The following is a 15,870-nucleotide window of genomic DNA, read 5'->3' on the forward strand; positions in this document are numbered from 1 at the left end:
ATCACCGCGCCCACGGCCCGGAGGGTTCGCGGAACCAGGAGCACTTCAGCCACTGCGCTTTCTTTGTAGTCTTTTCTTCTTCCTTTTTTTTTTTTTTTTTTTTTTTTTTTTTTAATATTAGAGCACATATTGAAACGATAAACACAATGAAAAGCACAAAATATTTCATCAGTGTTGTAACTGTATATTTCCTTTATTCTGAAGAAATATCAAGTTTTGAACAGTGCACGGAGGCAGCGACTTCTGCTTTGGACGCCGCTCCCTTTTTAAAGACCTCATTATTACAGTTAAATCTAGAGACAATACTTAAAAAGCATTAGATGGCAGAAAAGGGGGGAAAGTCTTACCGTCGAAAGGCTGCTGCAGGTTCCAGCTCAGCCTGAAACTGCAAGGAAAAGCGGAGCAGCTGCTGAACAAAAGTTTTAGATTTTTTTTTTTTTTTCCCCCAGAAAGTCTGCAAAACTAATTTCCCACAAAATAGGACTCAATTTCCGTTTAAGAAACCAGCTCTTGCAAATCTCATACAATTCCTGATTTTTTCCAATGGCAATTCGAATTCATTTTATCTTTCGCACATGGACCCAAGAGTTTAGACTGAAATGACAGAGCGCGGTGCTTTTTCTTTTTCCTTTTATTTTTTATTTATTTATTTATTTATTTCCTTTTCACTTCAAGTTTGGTTTGCGGGGAGGACGAGGAAGGTAGAGCGAAGAGAAAGGGAGAAGGAACTCAGCGGGCATCTCTTTGGGCAGCGTTCTGTAAGCGCTTTATCCTAATATAAACCCGTATACAGCCTTCCTCGGCGCTACTGCTAATCCCACGACACGCGCAGCCCGGGCTGTCCCTCTCCAGGTTGTCCCACTATAAAGGCTGCAATGTAGCAAATGGAGAAGCAGAGAAGTTGGGTAAACTGCGCTTTTGGAGGGGCAAAAGGGGCGACTTGTCTATGTTCGAAAACACGTGGCGGCTCGCTGAGCGCCGGGAGTTTAGTTGTAGACCCACAGGCACTGGTGGTCCCTCCTGTCCTTAAGGGCGAGGTGTGCGCGGAGGTGACTGCGGGGCTGCGCTAGGCAGAACAGCCTCGCACAGCCGGGCCGTGCCGTGCCCAGGTACGCTGGGAGCTCAGGTGGGGCTGCAGCCCCGCGCCCTCCAGGTGTATTTGATTTCTCCCACACTTCGCCCCTGTGCACATCCCGCTGGGTGTCCTTTATCGCGCTCCCTTCTGGGAGAGGTGCGGTGCGGGGATGGCCCCATGGGGCCCAGGACGCCCCCCGCCTCGCCCCGCATCCGTCCGGAGGGGGGAGCGGACAGCCCCGGCGGAGCGGCGGACGCGCTCCTCGCGTCGAGGGGGAGGAGAAGCCGCTGCTCCCCTCCGGGCCGCCCCCGGCCACCCCACCCCACCCCACCCCCCCCCCCCCGCCGCCGCCCGGGGCGCGCAGCGCTGCCGCCCGCTGCCGGAGCCGCTCGGCGCGGGGATGGCGCTGGCGTTTTGGAGGGAGTTTGCATGTGGTCAGTGCTGTGCCGCTAAGCCAGCCCCCAGCTCACATTACACACTACTGTATTTATAACCTCTCGGAGCCGTTTCCCCCTTCAAGCAGTTCTCTGGGACCACCTTCTATTGGCTTCAACCTCTCCCACTTCTTGACATCCGAGCGGCTCTGAGAAAGGCTCATCTAGGTCCGAGTGTTTATGCAGCGGAGACTGGCCGCTAGGGCTAAAGACCTGGATTATCTGAGCTCAGTCGCCTGCTGCAAAGTCGGTCGTTGCCGTTTTGGAAAAAAAAATCCCAGCCCCGATCTGTTTACAGTGAAAGTTGACAAAGGGTGGTGAAGTTGGATCCTTCCTAAACTCTCCTGCCTGGAACCTGAGACTTGCATGCCATGGATCACACACTCTTTGGCTGCCTGCGCAGCCCCCATGCCACCGCGCAGAGCTTGCACCCTTTCTCCCAGTCTTCTCTTGCCCTGCATGGAAGATCCGACCACATGTCCTACCCCGATCTGTCTTCTTCTTCTTCCTCTTGCATAATAACGGGATACCCCAATGAGGAGGGCATGTTTGCCAGCCAGCATCATAGGGGGCACCACCATCACCACCATCATCACCACCACCACCACCAGCAACAGCAGCACCAGGCTTTGCAGACGAACTGGCACATCCCTCAGATGTCGTCTCCTCCCGCCGCGGCCAGGCACAGCCTCTGCCTCCAGCCGGACTCAGGAGGACCCCCGGAGCTGGGCAGCAGCCCCCCCGTGCTGTGTTCGAACTCCTCCAGCCTGGGCACTACCACCCCTACGGGGGCAGCGTGTGCGCCGGGGGACTATGGCAGGCAGGCTCTGTCCCCTGTGGAAACGGAGAAGAGAACTGGGAAGAGGAAAAGCGACAGCTCAGGTAACGGCGGCTTTCCCTGCGGGGAGGGAACCCCGGGCGGAGGGTGTCGGGGAGCTGCGCTGCCGGGCCCCGGCTGTCTCGGCTCGGCCCTGCTCCGTTTGCAGCGGGGCTGCCACCGGGCTGCCCTCGGCCGCGTTCTTGGGATGTCCGTCATTAAGGGCAGCTTTATTAGGGCCGCGGGGGGGGGAGAAATAAAAAGGAAAAATCCAGCACGTGATAGCGCATGAAGTAGTGAAGGTGGCGGTGGCGGGAGGAAAGTTTCCATCCGACAGGGCGAGAGCTTTCGTAGTTTCGGAATGGATTTTAGCATCTGGCCCCTCGTCCCCCTCCCTCTTGCCGATCCGCCACCTCTGCTTCGAAGCTGGGGACGGGACACGCTCGTTGCCTCCGCCCTGACCGCGGGCTGCGGCATCGCGGCGCTGAAGAGGGAGATCGCAGCGTGGGGCTGCACGGGACGGTCCGAAGCTTTTGCGCTCCGTGCGTAGGATCTGGCCGTGCGTGCAGCTCGGTCCTCGGCGTGGAAGGGGAGAAAACTGGGGTCCGTAGGCCAAACGGGTGATTGAAAGCTTTAGAAAGTTGCTAGTACCGGGGGCGGAGGGAAGGAAGGAGCTGTCTGACTTTTCACTACACCACAACTCTTGCTTAAAGACGAGCAGAAAAACATATAGAGGCGCAGTTATTTTAGGAGGGTGATTCAGGAGCTCTGAGCGCGCAAAAGCCTTGACATAATCTCTGCTTAAGCCGGCTGAGCCTGGCATGGGCAGCTCTGACCGAAGGCGTGCGGTGCAGGCGATGTGAAGATAGCACACACAAACCAAAGGGCCGTCAGGGATGCAGCGAGGGGGCAGTGGGCACTTGGGAAGGAAAGGACTCGGTGCTCTGAGAGCTCCTGAGCGGGCGTAGCGAATTGTATATTATCAAGGAAGAGAAAGTGAAAGGCTTTTCCACAGAGCTGTGGAGTTCCCAATCGAAACCGTGACCTCTTGCAGCCAAAATGTTGTTGGCTCAGTAGAGTGGTGGACGATTGGAACCGTTTAGGAAAATGACCCCAAAGGATACCATCATTACATTTATAAATTAATTTTGTCATTCAAGATAGGATTAGTTGAGTTTTATCTCATGTAGCCGGGCTGAAAAGTCTTCCAGGAATGAAAGCTGTACTTTGTCAAACAGCGGTGGTGAATTCCATCATTGCATCTTCCTTACGCTTTATGAAATAAAAGGAATTGTCAGATTTTTGTGCGGCAGATGGGGAGTGCTACAATTTGAGTCCCTGTTACTACTGAAAAATGCCTGTCGGTGTAGGGATTTATTGTATTTGTCAGTGTACTTAAAGCTGAAGGGAAAAAAAGGAAATGGGTCCCTTTCACTGACAGGGAAGTATCCGTATTGCTTTCTGTTTATTTAATTTTGTGATGCATACAAAAAAACACACTGAGGAATGTCACAGATTGTATCCTGAAATGACTGCAGCCTTCCATTGGATTTAGTGGACACGGGTGGGAACCTCAAGTTGCGATTGTGCTTACATTGATAGCACTGTGCTACACACCTCACTTTCTGAGACTTTCAGAAGACCAAAGTAGTTAACTGCTGATTGCCCCCTTCTCTCTCCGAGGAAGAAAGCGTTCTGTCCATTCACACATTGAGGAACTTCACAAACTGAAAATAGGCACCTTCTGACAGCAGCTGGGTAGCTCCAATGTCTTTGGTTTTTCTTCAGGAAAAGGCAGAATTTTGGACCAACCATTTAACCCCACCCCTTTATTAATCCTAAGCTCTGATGCTACTTAATGCCATCCTAATGTATGGCAGCAAGAACTGTTGTTAGTCGCTGCATTTCTATATTTGTAATCCATAATCGCCCCTCATTAGATTAAAAATCACTCCCTTTATTTCTCATTAATCTGCTTTTTTAAACAAATGGACGTCCTTTAAAGCATTTCATCCCCCCTCCCTAATTTTTGGTGACAGATTCATCACACTTGGAACCACTTCAATAAGTGTTTGTATAAAATCCTAATAGTAAATAACTAAGAAGTAAAGAGAGGCTGTTTAAGTTTCAGTGCCAGTATTCTGAGACAATTATTAATGCTCCTGCTTATTTACAGATATATTTCCTCCTCCGAAGCGTATCACATAAAGCCACAGAATGTTCAGGGTTTTCTTGAGCGCTGAATCTATTCCGTACATCAGATGTGCATTAACCTTAGGCCACCCCTTCCTTGCACTGTGCTGCTTTAATCGTAGCATGCTTAAGATCAGCAACGATGGTTCATAAAACCGAGTTTCTGGATGGTTATAAGAAAGTGAAACATCAATGGTACTTGTGTCATTTATCTCCCAAACTAGTAATTGTTGCTTAGCTATGTAGATACACCAAAGAAGTATCTTCTTTACCAGAAGAAGTGCCCATTTTTGCTTACTTGTTGTAATGACATTAGAGTAGTTTTTCAGTTAAGAAGGAACTCCAGAGGGCAGGCAGAATACCGGGCAGTGGGTCGTGTGCTTGTTCCTGTGTTTACTCTTTTTCCTTGAGATTCACATCTTGCAAAGGAATGGGAGGAGAGAGACACTGTTTGCGCTACGCTTTGTTACACTTATGCTTGGAAGCAAAAAGCCAGGTGAAATGTGCTTGCATAGTACTTCTGTGTAATCTGTCTCACTTACAGTTCTCTTTTGCCCTAACCCAGGTTTTAAAAATATCCTCAGAATCTATTGACTCGGCTGCTACAGGACAGGGTGACACTGCCAACTGTTCTTGTTATAGAGGACTGGGAAATACGGCTTGCGTAGCCATTAACTCATGCACACTACAGTTGTCAGTGTCTCCATGTTCTGCAGTTGCTCTCACTATCTCAGGACATTCCTTTCAACCTTCATAGGCACAGCAGTGGCTCCGTAGATGTGCAGACGAGCTGAAGGGATGCGCTCAGATCTATAGACACAAGATTTCTGCAGCGAGTATTGCTGTCTGCAGTCTTCCCAGCTCAGCTCTGCTTATGGCAAGGATGGCGGAGGAAAGGGATGATAGTAAAACTGAAGATAGGTTGCAAGTAAATCACTTATTTTAAAGCACACTAATGGTCAGGATTATCTGTGTGCTAACGAGGTGCAGATGAAAACCATGTTGAGTGTATGAAAAACATATTCTTGGAGCACTTTCTTGCTTTGTGTTGTGAGTCGTGTATGGTATATTTTGATTTATTGTTATTATTATTTTAATTTCTCCCCTTCTCATTAGCTGCTTGTGACTTTTAAGACCATTTTCTTTCTGTTTTCTTTATTGAGTAGGTTTTGTTTCTCAGAAGATACAGTATACATCAGATGCAAGACTACTACTGCGGTTGTGTCAGTTGGCTTAGTTCAGTCCCAGATTTCCTAAAGCTTCGCTCAGGAGAAAAGCCTACGTAGAAATGAAATCTGAGTTTACTGAGAAATGCAAAAAGAAAGTGAATGTGTCTTAAGAAAGCCTAAAATTCAGTATCGAGCTGCAAAGCTTAGTGGGAGGGTGAGTCCTAGTGAAGGAGTTCTTCTAGGCATTGCAACTCCTCAAACATGGAACTGCAATAGGTAAATATATGTTAAATATATGTTAATAGGAATTTTTATTCCAGTGAGCTAAAGTTTAATGTAATTAAACACACCTCCAGACATGAGAAGTCTTTTTTTTTAAATTTTAATTTAATTTTATTTTATTTTTAATTTGTCTTGGAAAAATGTTTCAGTATGGCATAATTTTCCAATGGGAGGCTAGCAGGTAATAGCATCCATTCCTATTTAGGCTGTATTTACAATAATGTCATATAGAAACACTACTGTTAAACCTACAAAAACATCTCAGGAATCCAGTGTTTCAATGCCTGTTTGGATGGGTTTTGTTCATTGAGAAATGGTGCAAAAAGAAAACAGTACTATTTTCTGCAGTGTTTTAACATCTTTTATAGCCTACCTATTCTCAACAAGCATGCAGTAAAAGTAACATCTCCAGGGAATTTATTTTAAACACAACTAAATATCATAAATCATATACACTTGTTTGAAAGGGCCTCTAAAAAGCAGGTCATTTTGATAAATGATTGTAAATACTGTGAAATCATTGGTTTTGAGGACTTCTGATTGGTTTCTGAAACACATCAGTAAGAAAAATGAGCTGCACACTTGTAGTCAAAAAAGACTGTGTAACTGATTCATCAATGTGTCTGTGCTTTTCAGCATGGTTGTAAACGGAAGCAGGAAAAATATATAATAAAGCACAGTTTTTCTGAAAAGAGTTAATTTACTTGGTATCCATTATCAGAGCATTGCTTACCATTGTACAGGAAAACAACAACAACCAAAAGATGTTGTAGATTTAATAAACGAAGCAAGTTCCAAATTTGGTGGACAATAATAGCAATCTTAGGAGAGAAAGAATAAGATGGAATGATTAGCAGGCACTGGGTTACACTATGGGGTACTTGCTCAGTCATTTACCTGATGAAAATTGCTATATGTTCACATTGTTCTCAAGAAATATAAACTTCAAATTTTCTAGAACTGTAAACATTTCAAACATTTTACTGGTGAATTTGAAAAAAACAAAACAAACCACACTTTTCCCCATAGTAATTTTGTCAGGACAACAATAAGTATGACCTCTAAATATGTATTTCTGTCTGTTTACTTATGTTATTCAGCAGGATTTACTCTTCCCCCTTCCATATAAGCACCGAGGTCTCAATGTAGCCGTTCTCTGGAGCACAAATGTTTTTGTGAGAAGGTCTATTGACTCCAGTGCAACTGCTTAAGCTCTGGAGGCTTTTTAAGCCCTTGGAGATTAACTCTGTTACTCTGGTTTGAATATTTTGGCACAGAAATGTAACTTCATGTTATTCTTTTATTATTTGGTATTAAGCACTATCAAGGATCCAGTCTTCAAAGCAAAGTCACAGAGGGGTCTGGATGAGTAAGAAACGTGGTGCTAGAATCAAATGCAGAAAGAGATATGGACACATGTGGATTAAAGATAGGAATAATCTGGCAGAAGAACTGCAAATTTCACTGAAACTGACTCAAGAAATTGTGACTGTAGTTATCCTTTAGCATTTTTAATCTAATGTTGTATGGTAGGGAAAAAACTTTGTAATTCTTCCAAATATTGACTGATAAAATACTGGGACAGTTTGAGCATTGCCAATCCTGCGCTCTATACATAAAGTGAATTTTAATTTCATTGGTATTAGCAGCATAAGGCAAATTTTAACCTGACATATTTAGCATAACTTCTTTAGTATTTTGCACACTAAGTAATCAGATTCCGGAGTTTTGTTGTTGTTTGCTCTCAGACTTACTGCCTTTTCATATAACGCTGGTTATTTCATAAGTAGATTTTAATTGAGCCTTTTAATCTGCGTAGATTTTGACATTCGTAAATGTTCATCCTTCAGTAATAGGGTGACTCAGTACTCTGTACTATTGAAATTCTCAAGAGTAGGACTGGGTTCTGTGTCTTGAAATATAAGGGAAGGTGACAACATTATCTTTGCTGCTGTCTGCTAATAATTTGATATTGCGCATAGGACTATTGCTTCCAGCAAAGACAAAGTTACATGACAGTATAGCGGTCACTGCAGAATGTTTCTTTCAGTAGCAGAATGAACTTTATCCAACCAGTTTTTCTAGTCTCCAGAAGGGAAGCAAATTAAGTCTGGTTTTATATACCAGAAAGAACAAAGTTGAAATCCAGCGATAAAATGCAGTTCTAGTGTAGTTGGGTTCAGTCTTTTTTTTTTTTTTTCCATGCTATTGTGTGTCCTTGTTCTAATACACTTAAGAATGCAACTTGAAAGAACGTGAAGGGAAAGTCATATTTTTAAAATATAAATACTTGCATATGTCGCTAATAAGGTTTGTAACTAAAATAGTGTGGTGTTAGAAAAGTTTGATAAACAGTGCTCGAGGCTACTTCATTACATCAGAGCACAGCTGGGCACCGAACCCAGCCTTAGGATCTGTTTGAGCCTGTGCCCCACTCATTTATTTTATGCCTGTGTTCCTAGTCCATGCAATGGCAATGCCAGTACCCTCCTTCCATTTGCAAAATGCTATAAGCTTTTATTAAATGAAAAGCTTTGTGTGAGTGTGCGTGTGCTTTTTTAGGAGGCTTTAAAGACTTCCAGATCTGCATCACCATTTCTCAAGCACTACTGGTGGCAGGGTGTAGCTATGAGCAGCACGGGGCACAGCCACCTCACAGAAAGCCTTTTGCCCACTACTCAGCAGGCGCTGACATCACTTTACCTCTGTCTGCATAGGTACACACAGCAAGAAGTCATTTAGACCTCTAAAGTTTGTGTCTGGAGTCTCTGGTGCCTCTATGGCTGCTTTTGAATTGGATTTGATGAAAGTTTAATTCAAAAATAGCCAAACATGATGATAGTGGTACATGTGCATAGTCCACTCTTGTATGCATTTGAAGCATTTGAATCACCAAAAAAATGTTAATAAAGTAAATGATTTATAAACATATGTGTCTAGTGAAATTTCACCTGGAAGAAACTGATGACAGAACTCCTACTGATTTTTGATAGGGCCAAATTTTAAGAAGCATGTTCTTACTGTGAACTTAGCTTGGGCAAAGGAGGCAGACCAGATAGCCATGGTTGTGCTTATGCTTTCTGTGATCTGCTGTGCTCCCATGGACAGAGAAGAGAGCAGTGAAGGAATATTCATTTAAAGAAGGACTGCTGCCTTGGGTCTTAATTTTCTAGTAAGGTGGAAAATATATACGCTGTCATTATTTAGTAATGTATATTAAAAATACGTATCCTGTGAGATGTTCACCTAGCCCATATTCATTTGAAATGATATTTTAGTAGACAAAAAGTTAAATATAATTTACAGCAACACTGGTCACTCTCTGCAATTAAATATATATACGGAATATCACAAACACGGAGTTATACTGTTATATCCTCACATTCACAGAGTTCTGCAAAGTGGAAAAAAAATCATTTATATAATGTGGTTAAACAGTAGACAGTTTGGTGCCATTATGTTAGGATCTGCTTCTGAAGCGTTCTAATATACATTGTAAATAGGCAATTTAGATTGTCAAAATTTGCCAGTGTTAAAACATGTATTAAATGTGCAGTATTCACTGTAGATGAGAGAGGATTTCCTTCATTATGAGATCTTGGAGCTCCAGCAGACAATAGCATGAGTTTATTGTCCATATAGAATCCTGGATTTTACAGATACTTTTAGGGGTAGGTTACTCAACTGGAACTTATGCATATTACTAAATAGGCATGCAATTTATATATCAAAGGAACAATCAGAAATCACATTTAGTAGTTAGTATTTTGTTGTTTAACAATTAATGTAATCCTTCAATACTATGCTGTCTGCAGTCAATTGAGCCTCCTGCTTATTACTTAAGTAAAACAACAGCTGAACTTTGCACTGAAAATTACCTATGCCAAACAAGCCTTGCAAGAAATAGTACCAAGGGTAATTACAATGAGTGAACAGAAGAAAACATACACGAAAACTTAATGTTCATCTGAAAGAGAAGTTATTTTGTACTTGAACCTATGTTTCCTTTTATCTTTCTTTTCAACAAATGGAAAAAACAAATAATTGACCAAACAGCAGAAGAAACAAGTCTCAAAGGAAGGAGGCAAATCTTTCATGTATGATAGAAGAGCATAGTTTTACTAAACCAATAAAATCTAGTGCATTATGAAACTTTAACTGCAGTCTTTTCTTTCTTTCTTTCTTTCTTTCTTTCTTTCTTTCTTTCTTTCTTTCTTTCTTTCTTTCTTTCTTTCTTTCTTTCTTTCTTTCTTTCTTTCTTTCTTTCTTTCTTTCTTTCTTTCTTTCTTTCTTTCTTTCTTTCTTTCTTTCTTTCTTTCTCTCTTTCTCTCTTTCTCTCTTTCTCTCTTTCTCTCTTTCTCTCTTTCTTTCTTTCTTTTTCTATTTGTTTCTATATTTTTCTGTTTATTTTTCTATCTTTTCCTGTCATCTTTTTCTTTCTCTCCCTCTCCCTCCTTCTCTCTTTTGCACTTTCCCTTTATTTTTTATAAAATTGCTTCTTGGACTGGAGAGAAGTTGGTTGAGTGGGCATTATTTTATAGCAAATAGGGTATGAAAAACTAAAACTGAAACTCATTACTGCAAGCTTTTAAAAGTCCTTCATTCTCTCAGATCTATAATAGCTATTTTTTATTTTTAGCAAATAAGTCCAAAGAAACACTGCCTTACATAAGTTGTGTTAGGTGCACTTCAGAGTCCTTTGCCACAACGGTGAGTTTTGTTGATTGTGATCATATAGTGATGCCAGTATGCATTTAATTTGGGGTGTTAGGAGATGAATGAAAACCTGGGTGTGCTGAAGTGGAAGCTAAGTCCTGACTGGAGCCAGGGCTTCACATCACGCATCAGTAGTTGGATTACTTTGATACGAACACACCTGATGTTAAGTGGATGATCATGCATTTTGTTGAACTGGGGGCATTAGTCACTTAAATTTACCAAGCAGAAACAAAACAAAACAAAACAAAAACACCAACCCACAACAGTTTCCTACTTTGGCCCTTCTAAAAATAGATACTAAAAATCTGTTGGACATATGTGAACCAGCAGTATAGCCGTGAAGGGAGTGGAGAGAACTGTGGGGCTTTCTACCTGCTATGGGGAAAATGGCATGTCCTAGAAGTCTGCAACGTATGGAGAGTATGTGCAGTGGCTTCTTTGGAAGGGGGGTTCTGAAGCGCGAGTATGGCTCGTGGGGCATGTGGGTGTCTCAGTTGCTTTTCAAGCCTTTCATTTTCTTTGGAAGTGCTACAGACCCCATCCTTTCGCTTGTGGACAACCAAATCCTATTGTTAAAATGTTTTCCTTTTTTTTTTTTTTTTTTTTTAAACTATGAAAAGAATGATAGAAACAGTGACTAAACGGCTCCTAAATTCACAGAAATATCAGTTATTTTAGTGAAAAGAACTGGAGTCAGATGCTTTAATAAACTGTAAGATGACATTTTGTGAGACCTTGGTACACTGAGCTGGTAACAGTGATGTGAAGGGAAACCTGTATGGCTGCGGAGACGTCAGCTACTCAGAGATGCAGCTAAATCCTTTTGCTTACAACAGCTGACAGCTTCTGTTGGAAGAGAAGAGCAATCTAGTGCAGAGTAAGGCTTGTTCACTCCTTTCAAACTGGTATTTTGTGAAGTAGAGTTTAAACTGGTATATTGAGAAGTAGAGTTTAAAAAATCTAGTACTGGTCTGCAAGGTGATCAACACGCTTGCCTTGTGTGGGACACAGAGAGAACCAAGAACACTGCAAAGCCTTTGAGCTTTGAGATTACCGTGATTCATGTAAAAATGACATAGATGACATAGTAGTGTAAGCCTTTTTTTTTTTTTTTTTCCCCCCCAATTCTTTTCCTATATTCTTGTTTTGAGAGTACCACAATGACCTCAAGTAGCAGTTGCGTACAAATCTTTCTGCGTTCCTGAGGACATCAGAACAATGCATACTGACGGTCTCAGCCTCGGCCCTCCCTGTGCCTCCCTCTCTTTTCCTTTTTTTTTTTAAAAAAAAAAACAAATCTATGTTTCTGAATGAGTGTATTCCTGCATATATTTTCGGTTTCCATTTATCCGTACAGAAAGAATGCCTGTTTTACTGCAAAACAAAAAATGCCACTCTTCTTCCAGATTTCCATTAGGTCTTAATCTAAACTAACTTTAAGAACCGCAGTGATCAGCTGTTATTTTGCTATTTTGTAAAATGTTATTTTGTTAGGCAGTGCAGAATAATCACCGGAGCTGGGTTAGATGAAAATAGGAAACTTCATTAGCAGCTGCTCATGAGGTGACCTGGAACTGTAGCATTATCTTTTCTTTTATTATTACCACTTAAATTTACATGATTTACATGATTTTCAATTATTGGCCAAGAAGAAGAGTGTCTGTCTATACTGTTTGGATATCTGTTTGTTAGCTGTGAAATAATATATTATTATTAAAAGTAGAAAATTGAACTACTTCAAATATAAATTAATAATAATAATAATAATAATAATAATAATGCAGACAAACACAGGGGAAAAATCTGGAGATTGGAGTATAAATGTTTTGATTGGTTTAAATTATGAGGAAAAGCGCAGCCAGACTTCCCTGTAGTTTTGGTTCATCTTTGTATTTTAATTTTTTCCTCCACTTGTTCTCACCCTCTTGTTTCTTACACTTAGATACATTGCTGCAACTTTATGAGGCTAACATCTTTATTACTTTAATACAGAAATCTAACAGTATTTGAACCCTATAAAGCTATCTTTATTTGACTAGTTCCAAACTGAAATTTAGCCATGCAGAGAGGCAGGCGTCAGTAGAGTTTGCAGTCTGCTGGCATGTAAAATATCAGCAATTTAATGATTTTGTATTTGCAAACATATCAGGAGAGCTTTGCCAGACATGACACTCTAACAAACACTTTTGTTTTTGGATAGAGATTGTATGTTTCAAGCACAGTAGCTAAATGTGTCCAGGCATTGTGGAGTACATTTCATGAGCTGTAACTTACAGAACGACCCAGTCTTTCACAGTTCTTATGAATGCCGTTTCCTTCCCTCCCGCTCAAATTCCCCATTGCTTTACCAGACTGAGTCCCTTATGATAAATATATGTGTTTAGCAATGCTCTAAGCTTAGCTGACTGTATATAATTCTGTTGGAGTTAACAGTATAATACAAAAAATCTTAAGCATAGATATATTGATTGCTTCTCAGTCATTGACTCCTTCAGCTTGATGATGTGAGGCTAAGACATGTTTGTTGTTACAAAACATATGGGTAGATACCACAAAAATATTATTTATGGAGACTCTGTCTCGCTTTGTGTTTTTCAGGCATGTTTCCACAGCTAATTGGTAGTCTTAATTCACAGAGACACAAACTAAAGCTGCACCCATGTTAACCTTGAAACATATGGTTGACTTGATTATGTAGATAAGTGGGAGGCTTGATGCTACCCATATAGTGGAGTCTGGCTGCATGTTATTGTTTGCCTATTAAAAAAAAGGACTTTGTTAATATATCAGCAGACTTGCTGCAAAAGGCAGAGTTGAGTTCTATATTGAACTAAATATAAAAGAAATACTGCTCTTTACTGAAGCATTCGTATGAATGTGCATGAAGCCTTGCTTGTTCAGGACTTATTTGGGGGAGCATGGTCACTGAATACCACTGCAAGTGCATTTTTTCAGCTTTGGGAAAAGGTGGACTGAATCAGTGCCAAGAAATGGTCTATTGCACAACAAGCAGAAAAAAGGGTCTTACTAGTCTTCCTTTGTACTCTCGCTACCATTACATTTAATGTCTCTTGATCTTCACAAAGCCTAGGAGGAAGCTTTGTGCAGATGAAGCCGATTTCTTTGTAAAGGGGGACATCATTTCTTCTCCCTCCAGATCAAGAATGCACAGATGTAAGAAAAATGCTCACAAACCAGACCTGGGGGCCATCACAAAGTATTTTTAAAAGGGGCAAAAACAGCACTGTTCTTGATTTCCTCAGTACAGGATGGAACCACATTCTGCTTGTTCTGAATAGGGTAAGAACTATGGATAATTTGCCCCTTGAGTTTGGTAGTTGTTTTTCTTAATCTTCTCTTTCTCCTCCATGTTTTCAGATTGTTTTGCAAATGACTCTTACACCACTCATCAGAAATCAAATCTAGTTTTTCTGCCACAGTGGTCTTTTGATTCCTGCTCTGTCCCCGCCAAAAAAATCCTGAACTAATCAAGTGATCCTATCTTTATTCATTCGCTTCTCAGATTCCTTTCCCAGAATTCTTCTTCTGATACCAGTTTATCCGCTTAGAACTAAACTGTTATTTCTCCAAAAAGCTTTGCCCAACTCCATCTCAGACAGTGCATCTGTTCTCTTATCTAGGGTTATCTGCTTAAATGTTTTCTTTGTACTGTCCTAATCATGTTTTCCCTTGTCCATTCACACTCCTCTCTCTTGCTGGTACAGCTCACATTCATGAAAGAAACGTCCAGAAGTTACGTTCTGTCATTACCTCATTGGTCCCAAATAATCAATGCTTTTTAATAGGAACGTACTTTGATTAACTGAGAGCTAACAAACAAAACAAAACAAAACAAAACAAAACAAAACAAAAAAAACCCAATAACCAGCCAACAAAAAACCAAACCAAACCAAAACAACAACAAAACAAAACAAACAAACAACAAAAAAAACAACTTTGTGTTCTCTCTTCTCGAGATTTTAACTTCATAAGAGTGCATGCCATAGAGCAGATTCTGTAAACGACTGTGACCCAGGCACTGCAGTGCCAGTGATGTACCAGTGTTGACAGAGCCTTGTATAAAAAGGGGAAACTAATCCAACAGGGAGAAAAAAAGAAAAGAGTTTGGCCTCCTTAAAATGCAATATTTAATTCCAAAATTTTAGGTAATAATTACTTTTGCCAGAAGGAACATGCTTCAAAGAAAGTAAAGTCTCATTTTGATGTGGCCTGTAAACTCTTTAAATAGCACTGGCAATTTGTCTTTTCACTCTAGTTTCCTGTAAGAAAAGTCCTGAAAGTGGTAAAACAGTTTTTTATTCCATTTCATTGATATATTAGACACATATATGCATTTGTTATGTGTGTGCGTGCATGTACGTGTGTATTGAATCTAAAATAACAGGAAATGAGGACCTGGGCTACACCACTGGATTTGATTGGACCAGCACTTGGTTACAGTGTGCTGCTTTATTCCTAAATGTGTTTCTAAAACAGTTTGGAGAGGCTAAAGGAGCTGTAAGCAGGGAAAGAAATGAAAAGGTACAGAAGTGTTTGCTGATAGCTTCTGAATGCTTGGGCTTGGCAATTTTGTTCTTACATTCAATACACAGTTTTTCAGTGCAATATCTGCAAATAGAGTGCAAGGTAAAATTACAGAAGATATTAAATCTGAAATCTGGAGGCATGAATTCACATGAGGATCAGATCATGAGGTTGGCTGCTTTCCGGCTAGTCTCTAGTGGGCGTTTATCCATATCACAAATATCACCATACAGTTTGGCACAACCATTCAGCTCAGTGGAGTGGATTCAGTTCCAGGACTGAAATAGCCAAAAGCACGAAATACCAGAACTGAGGTGCATTTACAGTGTAGTATGGAGACAGTTTTACAGCTTTCGTCTCAACTTTTCTTTCCCCTTGCTGGGGATAAAACTCTTTGATTTTTTGTAAGAATTCTATCAAATTTATAAGGGGGGGGGGGGGGGGGGAGGGGAGGGAAGGAGGAATGAGACACCAACCTTAAAGTTTGTGACTTTTATACAATCCTACAAGGCTGTTGTGTCAGCAACTCACATTTCTGCAGCACACATCAGAATCTAATAGATGGTGTATGAGAACACTTCAAAAAATTGGTAAATAGATACTTGTCTGGTCAAAATTAGAAAATTTAAACAAGAA

The 15,870-nt window shown here is 41.2% G+C and overlaps 1 protein-coding gene across 1 annotated transcript in view; it reads left to right on the forward strand.

The window, feature by feature from the left end:
* Positions 1–1,418: 1,418 nt before the first annotated feature.
* The window catches only part of MEOX2 (mesenchyme homeobox 2), a 53,931-nt gene continuing 39,479 nt past the window's right edge, over positions 1,419–15,870 (forward strand). Inside the window, exon 1 of the mRNA XM_015853864.3 lies at positions 1,419–2,391. Within this exon, the coding sequence (XP_015709350.2) occupies positions 1,881–2,391 (511 nt within the window). The 5' untranslated portion in view covers positions 1,419–1,880. The remainder of the gene's footprint in view (positions 2,392–15,870) is intronic.

The sequence above is a fragment of the Coturnix japonica genome, chromosome 2, assembly GCF_054131305.1.
Source record: "Coturnix japonica strain WE chromosome 2, WE-NBRP24, whole genome shotgun sequence".
Lineage (NCBI taxonomy): Eukaryota > Metazoa > Chordata > Aves > Galliformes > Phasianidae > Coturnix > Coturnix japonica.